This window comes from Trichechus manatus, unplaced genomic scaffold (genome assembly GCF_000243295.1).
Source record: "Trichechus manatus latirostris isolate Lorelei unplaced genomic scaffold, TriManLat1.0 scaffold00087, whole genome shotgun sequence".
In the NCBI taxonomy this organism is placed as follows: domain Eukaryota; kingdom Metazoa; phylum Chordata; class Mammalia; order Sirenia; family Trichechidae; genus Trichechus; species Trichechus manatus.
Window position 1 is genome coordinate 8185497 of NW_004444023.1, and position 13248 is coordinate 8198744.

General features: G+C 41.7%; 1 protein-coding gene across 1 annotated transcript; it reads right to left on the bottom strand.

Moving 5' to 3' along the window:
• Positions 1–2871: 2871 nt before the first annotated feature.
• Positions 2872–5491, bottom strand: LOC101352292 (vomeronasal type-1 receptor 4-like). Its single transcript, XM_023736472.1, is given in 3 exon segments — positions 2872–2954; positions 2957–3848; positions 3850–5491. Coding segments are annotated over 3 exon segments (1023 nt in total). The 5' UTR covers positions 3949–5491; the 3' UTR covers positions 2872–2922.
• Between the last annotated feature and the right edge of the window lie 7757 nt (positions 5492–13248).

Consider the following 13248-nt stretch of genomic DNA (forward strand, 5'->3'; position numbering starts at 1 on the left):
CCCATACAAAAATTTATATGCACATTGTTATGTGACTCTAATTGCTCTCCCCACACTGTGACAGCACACTCCTCCTTTCCACCCCTGATTCCCCATGTCCATTCAACCAGCTCCTAACCCTCTCTGCCTTCCCGTCTCACCTCCGGACAGAAGTTGCAGGGCTCCTTTTCTAATCTATTTACCTTCTCCTTCTTCCAGCTATTATTATTATTAAAGTCGTACGTTGCTTAACATCATAATACGTTCTGTGAAATAGGACGTTATGTGATTTGGACATTGTGTGAACACTATATTATATACAAGCAGTCCCCAGGTTATGAATGGCCGACTTATGTACAACCCATAATTACGAACCAAACTGCATAAAGTCTATTATCTTAAAAATTCAAGGTAATACAATGGTTTGTAGTAACAGATGGGTGCTACTTTGCGACGTGTATAACAACATTATTAGTATTGTATTATTGTGTTTAAGATGTTTTAGTGTATCTGGAAGTGTTTCTTTAATGTTTTTATGCATTGAAAAGTACACTATATACCAAGACAAACATTTGGCTAACTGACATTAGATATGAACACGTGTTGCATGCGGGAAGCTGTTGTGTTCACTACGTCGGGTTATGTCCATTATGTCCCGTTCTCCGGTCAGGATTTCTGAACTTATGGGACCTCAGACGTATATGCAGTCAGATGTTGCCAGAACGGATGTTATGCGATGCATGACTGTATTTGGTGAAATAGAATAGAATTTACTGTGGCCTGCACAATAAATACATCTGTGGTTATGTTCATGGTGGTGGAATAATTTGGAAAAGGACAGCAAGAATTGTTGTACAACTTGAAGAATGTAATCAATGTCACTGAATTATACATGTAGAAATTGTTGAGTTGGATGTGTTTTGTTGGGTGTATTTTCACTAAAATAAAATACATAAAATATAAAATAAAATAAAATCAATAGAAAAATATAAAATAATATAAAATCAAGTAAAATATGAATATAAACTTAAACAAAAATATAAAATGAAATAAAATGTTAATATAAAATAAAATTAAATATAAAATACAGGTAGTCCTCAGGTTATGAACGAGACACGTTCCTAAGTCTGTCTTTATGTTGAATTTGTGTGTAAGTTGGAACAGGTACATACGGTTCTCATTTAGCGCCTGTTAGTCAAATGTTTGTCTTAGCATACAGTATATATTTTACCTTTCTACACATATAGGAGGAGCCTCGGTGGTGCGTTGGTTAAAGCCCTCGGCTGCTAACCCAAAGGTCAGCGGTTGGAACCAACTAGCGGCTCCGAGGGAGAAAGATGTGGCAGTCTGCTTCTTTGGAAACCCTATGGGGCAGTTCTACTCTGTCCTATAGCGTCACTATGAGTCAGAATCTACTCGATGGCAGTGGGTTTGGTTTTGGGGTTTTATGCGTATAAAACACTTAGAAATACTTCCAAACTGTGCAATGTTTTTATGGACGTCACAAAGTAGTGCATGCACGCATACTAGGAACCATTGTATTTAACTCAAATTTTTAATATAATAGGCTTTATGGCAGTTCATTCTTAAATACGAGGTGTCCGTAAGTCAGAGGTTCGTAACCCGGGGACTGCCGGAAAAGTACAATAAAATAAATTAATTATAAAATAAAATAAAAACTACATCCATGGGATCTGTCCTCCGGTGCAGCCTGGCTTCCAGGTGCCGTGCTTCCTGGGCCCTTGGCCGCTGTCCTTAAAGCAAGGTTGGCCTCCAACTCTGCCTTCGACCGCGAGCTCTTGGTCTCCAGGGCCACCCAGTTGTCATGACCCCATGAGTCTGGCCATTTGTTTGACTCTATTCAGTTGGATATTTTTTGAAGACGCAGAGCTAAAACATACGAATTAAAACGGATAAATAACACACACATTCCATGTAATTTTAACCAATTAATCAATTAGCATGGCAGGGTGAATATCAGATAAGTAGATTTCATGATAAAACTTTATATTTTACATTTCTTAGTGTACAATTTTCCAATATTATTGCTGGATGGATAACAAACATAATCTGACTGGTATGCATACGTATCCACACACACATATTTATCTATGTACAAATGTATGTATGTTTATGTGCGTATGAATAATACCTGACATGAGGGTAATTTCCAAAATGTGAAGATAACACTATCCCCATTTTCCCACTTCATCATTCTGACACCACCTGCCCACATGGCACTTTCTCTCTCTGACCCTAACCACCCAGAGCTAGGTCTCCACAAGTTAGTATTCTGTCTTTCCAGCCCCTGCCAAATAGGCAAATGCCAGCCTCTCTGCTGGTTTTCACTCCCCCTGGTGGGTTCCATAATTGGCCACAATCACAGAACTCACAGAAACTATTACCTATACTTACAGTTACCCATTTATTATAACCAGAAAGGATACAAATGAAGAGATGCATCAGGAAATGTCTGGGAGAGATCCCGGCACAGGGCCTACATTGTCCCCAGGAACGTGCCGCTCCTTCACCCATGTATGGATGTTCTCACCAACTCTGGAGGTCCCTAAGAGAGCACTCCCAGGTCCCAGGTCCCCTAGTCTTTGGGATATCATTGAATATGCACGACTTGAGCTTTCATGCATAGTTATGATCCATCCAACCAATGACTATGCATGACTTCATTAGGTCCCCATTCCTTCCTGAAGTTGGTTCCCCAGGTGTGGGGCCTGTGCAGCCCCTACTTGCCTGGCTATTTTGGAAAACAAAGGCATCTTGATTGCTGGGGTTATTTTCAGAAACCAGAGTCAAAAGGCCAAACCAAGTTCTTGGTCCCAAAACATGTATCCCATCAGTCTCTTGTAATATGACTATCATATTGTGTTTAAGATTCTGTGGGGGATGAGTGAGTAAACAACTGAATACTGTGCAAAAACATACAATTTATATTTTCCTCCCAAGGGTAGAGGATTTTTCTTCCTTATCCGGGCAAAACAGAGCATGGATACACTGGAGTCATGAATCATGAGAAGAAAGGGGCTGACAGCTGGGAAACACCCAGAGATCAATGCAGAGATGTTCACTAGCATCCAACCTGGATTATAAAAAAGAGCCAAAAAACTTTGAAAGATGGAGGACAGGGTGTAAAATGACACAAAGGTGCTCACCAGGACAAGGATGGTTAGGGTAGCTCTGGACTCAGGGGAGGATCGTGGGGAGACATTGTTCCTATGAATGTGTTGGACCCGTTGCTTATGTTCGTGCAAGATGAAAACCATGGAGCCACTGGCCCAGATCATGAGTCCCATACACATGGCATCAGGGAATAATAACAATGTTGCATAGAGTGAGTCTGTAGTTTTGTCATGAAGCACAGAAGAACAGTATCCAAACTCTTTTCTGTTTGTGATGTTGTTGTTCCTCCAGTTGCTAGTCATATGCATAAGAAAAATCGTATTTACCAGCATGTAGAGGATCCAGCAAATGTACACAGAGAAGCCAGTGTACTTGGGAGATTTTCCTTTAAGCTTTGCCCACCTGGAGTTCCTGTGGCTGATGGTGAGGGCCTGGAAGACACTCAAGAGGCAGGTGCTGCAAATGGACACAGCCCTGCCCACTCTGTGAACACAGAAAATAAGTTTGCATCCAAAATCATTGAGGAAATCTTTCAATCCAAAAGCTGTTATCGTCCGGGGGATTCCTTTAGAGAGAATGACCAAGAAGTTGGCAACAATCAGATGCTTGAGAATTGAGTCTGTGGATTTTAACCTGCATCCAGTGAAGTAGAGGAAAATATAATGGTAAAGAAGAGAGAAATTTCCCAGGATTCCCAATATAGTCTGTGATAGGAAAATCATTCCTATTGCTAAAATCCCTGGCAGCCATTCTGCCATCTCCCAGTGACTGATATTTGTCTTCAGAGCCAGAGGGTCCTACATGGGAAGATGAGACATGGGCCACATGAATCATGTCAACCGAAATCCACTATTCTCCACTTAATATTACTCCTGACTTAGAAATATTCATTCAATGCTTTTCTTTCATTAATGGGTTTTCCAAGAGTTGTGTGTATAATCTTTGAAGAGTATTTATAGTGTATAAATCATACATATGGTAATTTCTCTATTCTTCACAAATCTATGAGGCAGGCACTACTGTTACTTTCATTATAAAGATGAGGCGAACTACCGCACCAAGAAGTTAAGAGATTTGTCAAATTCACAGACAGGTTAGGGGCAGGAAGGGGACTTGAAAGTGGCTAGGCTGGTAACAAACATAGTGCATTTAACTAGCTTGCTACTCTATTGTTGTTGTCGTTCGTTGCCATCGAGTCAACTTCTACTCATGGCAACCACATGTGTGCAGAATAGAATTTCTCCATAGCGTTTTCAAGGCTGTGACCTTTCGGGAGCAGATCATCAGGCCTCTCTTCCAAAGCACCTCTATGTGATTAAACATCAGCACGACCCAGGAGTTACTAGTTAGCTGTGTTCTTCAAATAATGTAGATCTAGATTTAGTCTCGTTTTTACACCTTCTTATTTTATTTTAGATGGGTGGTATTATATCATTTTTATGTAACAAGTTTCCATTTATGTGTGAAGATTTATTTGATAAGCCAATATCAATTTTGGATACGGCTTTAGATATCTTTTTTATTGTGGTGAAAATATGCATAAAAATACACCATCTCAAGATTTCTACATGAACAATTCAGTGACATGCATCACAATCTTCAAGTTGTACAACAATTTAGATATCTTAATAAATGTAGATGCATTGATAACAGTAGAATAATACAGGAACCTGCCCCATGATCAGATTGGATTTAATGAAACCAAGATTGGCTGGATATTAGAATGGCAACAGAATGACTCATTTACTTTTATGCCAGGAACAAAATACATCGGCACCTATCACAGGAATTATTGGACAATCTCATATTGATACCATTAGTATGTCTAAAAGAGCCTAGTTTACACAAAGCTTGCTAAGAACAAAACAAATAACTCCCTGTTAAACTTTCAGAACAATATCCACAACAGGCCAACTGTCAAATATTAACCCTTGAACCAGAATCTTGAGCACAAAGGTCAGAAAAGGGCTCATTAGCACAGTAAAAATCACTCTCCTAGGCGTAGACTTAACAGAATAATGAGACACGCTAACATTACAATGAGATTAGGACTGTATTGTGCTTGGGTAGTATGTTAGAAAATGTACAGACCTGTAGTTGTATGATTTGTTAAGCACTTCCTCCTATGAGACCAAATGGGTGGCTCCTGTACAAAAGCAGGATGAGAAGGCAGGAAGGGACAGGAACTGGATGAATGGACACAGGGAACTTGGAGTAGAAAGGGGGAACGTGCTGTCCCCTTGTGGGGATTGCAACCGATAACACAAAACAATATGTGAATAAATTTTTGAATGAGAAAAAAGAAAAAGAACTTCCTCCTTCCTCAAAGTATAAAAGATCTGACTGTGTAACCCAAGGCAGGCAAAATCTGAGGCCTGCATTCTTCTCTGCCTCAGCTTGTGCACAAGCTAGGGATAAATCCTTTCTTTGTTCCTCACCCTGGTGTTGTCTTTATTGGCGAAAGTCGCACCGGGCCGGAACCCAGAACTTAAGCTGAGTAACAATATCATGCCCTAAATTATGGGACATGAAATACTAACATACGCTTAAATTGTGCATGGTAGAAACCAAATTATTATTAATTCCAAATCATATAACCAAAAAAACAAAAAACAAAAACTCTCTGCCATCGAATCGATTCCAACTCATAGCAACCCTATGGGACAGAGTAGAACTGCCCCATAGGGTTTCCAAGGAACAGCTGGTGGATTTGAACTGCCTACCTTTTGGTTACAGCCAAGCTCTTAACCACTGTGCCACCAGAGCTCCAACTTTTATTAATACCTGAGTTAAGTAAAACTATTAGTAATGAGTCAAGATTTGTGAATTATATTAAAATATAAGACATATGCAAAAATGGTATGTGTACAGTGTGAAATCTTGTGAATTTTATAAGTTGAAATAGCAGAATTTTGGATTGACATGAGAATATTATTAAACCAGTGAAAATATTACAAGATATGGAAGAGCCTGTTGGCTTCTCTCTGAAACCCCTAATTATGTTAACTTTCCCTTAAATGCTGCTTCCCTAACTTCAAAAGGGAAAATCATTTCACAATCATTAACAGGCCTTGTATGTTTTCAGTAAGACACAACTACTGTCTTCATTAATTGCATCGTATACCCAGAGTTAGAAGAAAATATTTCTACTCAAGCTATTTCCCTGTGGTGACCTTTTCTGCACAGGATTAGATGAATCCTGTAGATTCATCCTACTCTTTAATGCAAGCAGAGAGAATAATAAGCAGATCTCCAGTAATCTATGATTCTTGTGAGGTAGGATGAGCAGCAGATTGATTTCAGAATAACAGTCTTTAAACCCCTTAACAATCAGGTTTCATTATAATTTGGATTGTATGCCAACAATCACTGTCAGTGAGGATTACATTAAATTTCATTAGAAGCCATCAGGGATTGGCATAGGGTCTAGGAGACATCTCATGGCTCAGGAATTATTTTTTCTTCCAGTGTGGCTTTGTCACTGGACCAGGTTCATACCCATAAGGATCCCGTTTTCCCACATAATCACTTCCCAGACTCTTGGTATGCCTTTTCCCTTACAGACTCTTCTTCTCAGACTCAAATAGAAAATACTCACCCAGCTCCTTCTCACTGTCAAGATGATGGGCTCAGTGTGAAGGTCATGATGGCCAGTACATGTGAGAGAGGCAGCCAGACTCTGAGATATGGGTTTGTGATTCTGTGACCTCACCTCCCCACAGAACTGCAGTTATCATTTCACCTCTAGTGGCAGTGATGGTGCAGGCTTGGGGAGCTGAGAACTTTTCTCAAAAACTTATTTCCCAGTTGCTAATTACCAAAAGCAACAACATGCTTCTAGTTAGCATCTCCAAAGAGACCGTTGGAGTATTGGAGAGGTTCTTTCTTTCCAGGATCCCTGGAGGCACAGAGTCTCACATGGAGGGAGAAGGAAATGCTGAAGTCTGATACATGGGGGACTGGCAGCAAAGCAGGTGTCTCTCACTGGATGCTCTGCTCCCCTGAGCAGTTTTTCAACTCAAAATCAAGTTCTCTCTCAATCTTCAAAACACGAGATGATTTAGGAGGTAGTGTTGGAACGATTATTCCCTGTCCTTGAGGATAAAGAATGTGACCCAGTTGGAGCAGGACTCACACGGGCACATCAACTCGGCCCTAAGGTATAAAGACAATAGCTAGGACAATCTTGGAAAACATCTTTTAGGGAAACTTTCACATAAATAAATCATAAACAGCACAAAAAACTCACATATTTTACACTCTTATCTTGTTTCTATTAGCATTTAGTGAATAGTAAGATTTGTTGAACCAATGAAGACCTTCCTGACTGTCGTTACTGACACCTGTACCAATGATTATTAAGAAGGACCGTTCAAAATGTAGACTCACGGTGACTCAACAGTTTTTAGCCAGTCTGTGAAAGGGTGAAGCTTTCAATGGTTTTGCCCATTTGTACTGTTAATATATACTGATGATTCTGTAATGTTCCTTGGACTGGGGAAGACATGGCTCTAGCAGCATGCTTGTCCATTTTGCCACTTTGTCTATTCTGTAATATTCCTTGCACTCGGGCAGACATAGATCTGGCAGCATGCTTGTCCATTTCCTACTTTTGCCTCTTTCAATATATGCCAAATAAAACTTTTCTTTTGCTTTACTAAACTTTGTGGTGTTTTTACCCTAGGACAGAGGTGCACCTTTGTGTCATTGCATGTGAGGAATGGAATGAGACCAAGTACATGAGATAGGTTTTCAAAGAATGCAAGTAAAAGAAAGTAGATGACTATAATTTACATTGGAAACCATAGGACTCATTTTCACAAACAATTCCAACTAAGTCTGACTCATTTGCATGATTCAATGCCAAATAATATGGAAGTTTTAGAAAAAATATACTTTGCCAGTATTCATCCCCAGTAGTGAAAGGAAGTAAAAATAAACATATCTATAGAAGAAAGAGAGCAGATTATAAATGAGCCACTCTCAAATTAATGCAAAGGGTCAGATGTTTAACACATTCTACCATTATCTATCAGCTAAGTCAAGGCTACTTTCTCAATTAAAAAGTACTGGATAGTTCCCACAGGTTTTTTTGTTTTTTGGAGAATATTCAGTAATGAGCAACGGCTTCTTTTGTAATTAATTATGAAATGTAAATTATGAGTTCAGTTTAATTCTTTGTTGTTGGTTTTCTCTACAAACAAATCCATAGTTTGGTCTAGGTCCTCTATTCACTCCTCCTAATTTTCAAGTAAGGGATTGGCGGCAGAATGGTTGACAACTCATGCTACAGACACACACACACAAACGTGAACACATTTACCCACTTAGACTTACATACAGATGTACCCTAACATGCATATACACTCACACACTCAAATATACAGTTACATTGTTGCTGGGTGGAAACCCCAGGTTCTGCTTGATGCCAACAAATGAGAGACCAAGGTAGGAGAATAGAAAGGTGCCTTTATTTTGTTGTGCAAGGAAAGGAAGCAGTCGGGGTTGCTGCCGCCACAACTGCTCCTCCAGAGTGAGGATAAAGGTTACTTTTAAGAGGTTTACAAGTAGAAAGTTCACACAAGTTACACCGGCAACATTCTTAATCATACTATGCAGGCACAATGGGGTTCACATATAACTTTACGCATTGCCAGGATTTTAATGTAAAGTTACTGTGCAGACCAGGCAAAGGACTGGGGTCTCCAGGCTGTGTGTAAGTTCCAATTAGTGTCTACGGTGGATGCCACCAATTGCACTACTAAGGCCACAAAATGGGGCCCATTGTGACTGCCAATGCAGACGAGAAGCCCAATTGAGGGATGATTTTGTTCAGGAGGTGTTTCACAACCTCGGTGGACTTTTCAGTCCTGCAAGGAAAAGCTTCAACCCAATTAGTGAAGGCGTCAATAAAGAATAACAGATACTTGTAATTGCCAGGAGCTCAAGGCGTCTCAGTGAAATGTACCTGCCAGTCGTCTCTAGGCATTGCCCCAGTTCACAGGACCCCTGGGGGCACTTCAGTCATGTTTTGGGGATTATTTTTCACACAGGTGTGGCAGCTCTTTACCACTGCCAAAATAGTGGTACAGTCCTTTGGTCCAATTAAGTGTCTCTTAACCCAATCATAGAACCCTGGTGGCACAGTGGTTAAGAGCTTGGCTGCTAATCAAAAGGTCAGCAGTTCAAATACACCAACCGCTCCTTGGAAATTTTATGGGGTAGTTCTACTCTGTCCTATACGGTCACTATGAGTTGGAATTCACTCGATGGCAATGGGTTTGGTTTCTGTTTTTTTAATCCAATCATATAGTCCATCGCATCCATAATGGGTGGACTGGTGGGCTCTCTGTAGGATATGGTGCATGAGTTTTGATGGAATGAAAAGCTTTCCATAGGGGTTGTACAGCCATCCATCCTTGTTTAGAGTGGCTCCCCATGTCTTGCAATGTCTTTATCTTGTTGGGAATAGTCCAGGTGGAGGTCAGGTGGCAGTAACTCTAAAGGGGGAATTAGCAGGGCTACTACAATAGGTTTCTGTTGGATTGCAGCTTTCTTTGCTGCTACATCTGCTTTGTAATTACCTTTGGCCACTGTGGTATCCCCTTTCTGATGCCCTCTGCTGTGTACTACCACTACTTGGGTGGGTAGGAGAACAGCTTGTAAAAGTTGTAAGATCTCTTAAGAATATTTAATGTCTTTACCTCCTGCTATTAGAAGCCCCCTTTCCTTCCAGATTGCCCCATGTGCATGCAATACCCCAAATATGTACTTGGAATCAGTATAAATAGTTGCTCACTTACCTTTGGCGATTTTAAGGGCCTGTAGCAGGCAGTGGGCTCGGCCTTCTGGACAAAGGTACCTGGGGGAAATGCGTTAGCCTCTAGAACCTCCTTCAAAGTGGCCACCGTATATCCAGCTTTTCTTTCTCCTTGTTCCATGTAACTGCTTCCATCAGTAAACATTTCAAGGTCTGGGTTTTGGAGTGACTGGTCAGTGAGGTCAGGCTGACTGGCTTACACCAGGCCAATGGTCTTTAGGCAATCATGTTCCTTTTCTTGCTTTGGCAAGGTGGGCAGTAGGGTGGCTGGGTTTAAACCAGTGGTTTCTCATAGGGTGATGGCTGAGTCGCCTAACAGTACCACTTGGTAATGAGTCGTTCGTCCCAGGGAGATACAATGCAACCCTCTCTGCTCTAAGATGGTCATAATCGAGTGGGGCACTGTCACCCAGAGAGGTTGGCCAGGGGTGAGTTTCTTGGCTTCTTTGATGATTAATACTGCTGCCACCATTGCCCAAAGACATGCCGGCCATCCTCCAGTGACTGGGTCTAACTGCTTTGAGAAGAATGCCACCGGCTGCTTCCAAGTCTGGGTAAGTACCCAGGCCACCACTCTGGCAGATCCATGTACAAACAGGTCAAAAGATTTATTCATATCGGGGAGTCCTAAGGCTGGGGTCTCTATCAACTTTGTTTTAATGGTATCAAAAGCCTGTTAAACTGTCCCAGTCCATTCTGAGGGGTCTGCTTCTTTTCTCTCTAAGGCTTGGTATAAAGGCTTGGCAGTAAGTCCAAATTTTGGGACCCAGATGCAGCAAAAACCAGCCATTCCCAAAAAACCTTGGAGCTGTCTCCGGTTGGTAGGGGCCGCCAATCTACAGATAGCATCTTTTCTAGTGGGGAGGAGTTCTCGCTCTCTCTGTCTGATTTTAAAACCCAGATAAATCACCTCCTTTTGGTTGACCTGAGCTTTTTCTTCTGAGACACAGTACCCTGCACTTCCCAGGAAGTTCAAAACTTTTATGGTGTTCTGGACTGAGTCGTACTCACTGTGACTGGCTATAAGTAAGTTGTCCATGTATTGGAGGAGGACACCACTGGTCAGGGTCAGTTGTCTCAGTTCTTGGGCCAAAGCTGTTCCAAAAAGAGTAGGACTGATTTTAAAGCCCTTTTGGAGGACTTGCCAGCACAGCTGCTGTTTCTGTCCTGTTCCTGGGTCCTCCCACTCGAAGGCCAAGATTTCCTGACTTTTCTCCTCCCTTAGATGCAGAAGAACTCATCCTTCAGGTCTAGCACAGTGAACCTGGAAAAGGTGGGTGACAAGGCCAACAGCTGGGTATACATGTTGGGAACTACAGAGTGGACCATGGCTGTTATCTGGTTGACGGCTCGCAGATCCTGAACAAACCAGTGTTCTCTGTTTTTCTTCACCGGCAGGATGAGGGTGTTGAACTCTGACTGGCACGGTCTGAGCAGTCCATGTTTCAGGGGACTGCCTGGATGGGGTATTGCTTAAGTCAGGGGTGAACTATGCCAGGTAGGAACTCGACTGCCACTGGGGGAATGTCTTCGGCACATCCTGGCACCTTGTTGGCCCATACCCACGTGACCACTGTGTCCTTTATGTTTAGCTCTACCAATCCCTGGTAATGTCCTTCTGCACTATAATTGGTGGGTGACTCAGCAGTAAGGGCCATCTGCAGTTGCCATCCATTCTCTGGTGGTACTTGCATCTATATGGTCCCTTTATCAAAAGAAATTTGTACTTGCAGTTTGCATAACAAATCTCTTACAAGCAGGAGAATACAGTAGGACATGTAGAGAAAAGAATGTGTTAATGATTTCCCTTGTATGGAGCAGGTTAGAGGCTGGAGGAAGGGAAGATTTTCCTTCTTACCTGAAACTCTCACAGTTTGTTTCATTGGGGCTGTCTTTTTCTGGGTCAGGACAGAATGGGTTGCTCTGATATCCATTAGAAACTGTGCAGGCCCCCCTACCTTCATTATAACCAAAGGTTCAGGTGGGGGACTTGCCTCCGGTCCTCCGCAATCCAAGTCTTCTCCCAACAGCATCATGGGGCAATGGGCAGCCCCAAGCTCTTTCTTACCTCTGGGTAGGAATTTAGGCACTCTGTCTTCCAGTGTCTCTCTTTGCACCAGGTGCACTGGTCTCAGCTTAAAAGGGAGTCAGAGCCTCTCACCTCCTTCACTCCTCAGGGACCCTCCTGCTTTTGGGCTGCCAGGAGATGGGTCATTTCTCTACAAGGTGGCAGCCAGGAATGCAGCCTGTCTCTTCTGATTGGTGATTTTTTTCTCTTTTCCTGTTCCCAGTCCTGATTGGAATATACCTGGTAGGCAAGCTCAACAAGCCATGAGATCCCTAACTCCACACCTCCCTCAAGTTTTTGGAGTTTTCTCCATATATCCAGGGCACTTTACCTGATAAAAGTCATATTCACTATGCAAGTATTTTTGGGACTCTCAGGGTTTGTGTCTGTGAACCGTCTAAAAGCCTCATAAATTCTTTCCAGAAACTTAGAGGGATCTTCAGTTGGTTCTTGTTTGATCACATATATTTTGCTAAGTTTTTTGTTGTTGTTGTTTAGGCATTGCTTTCTTCAAATTTTCTAAAAGGCACTCCCTATGATAAGCGTTCGATTGTGTGGATCATAACAAATTATGGATAACATTGTGAAGAATGGGAATTCCAGAACACTTAATTGTGCTCATGAGGAACCTGTACACAGGTCAAGAGGCAGTTGTTCAGACAGAACAAGGGGATATTGTGTGGTTTAAAGTCAGGAAAGGTGTGTGTCAACGCTGCATTCTTTCACCATACCTATTCAATCTGTATGCTGAACAAATTGTCTGAGAAGCTGGACTATATGAAGAAGAACGGGGCATCAGGATTGGAGGAAGACTCATTAACTACCTGCAATATGCAGATGACACAACCTTGCTTGCTGAAAATGAAGAGGACGTGAGGCACTTACTGGTGAAGATCAAAGACCGCAGCCTTCAGTATGGATTATACCTCAACATAAAAACAACAAAAATCCTCACAACTGGACCAATAAGCAACATCATGATAAACAGAGAAAAGACTGAAGTTGTCAAGGATTTCGTTTTACTTGGATCTACGATTGACACCCATGGAAGCAGCAGTCAGGAAATCAAAAGACGCATTGCATTGGGCAAATCTGCTGCAAAAGACCTCTTTAAAGTGTTGAAAAGCAAAGATATCACCTTGAAGACTAAGGTGCGCCTGACCAAAGTCATGGTATTTTCAATCACATCATATGCAAGAGAAGGCTGGACAATGAATAAGGAAGATCAAAGAAGAATTGACACCTT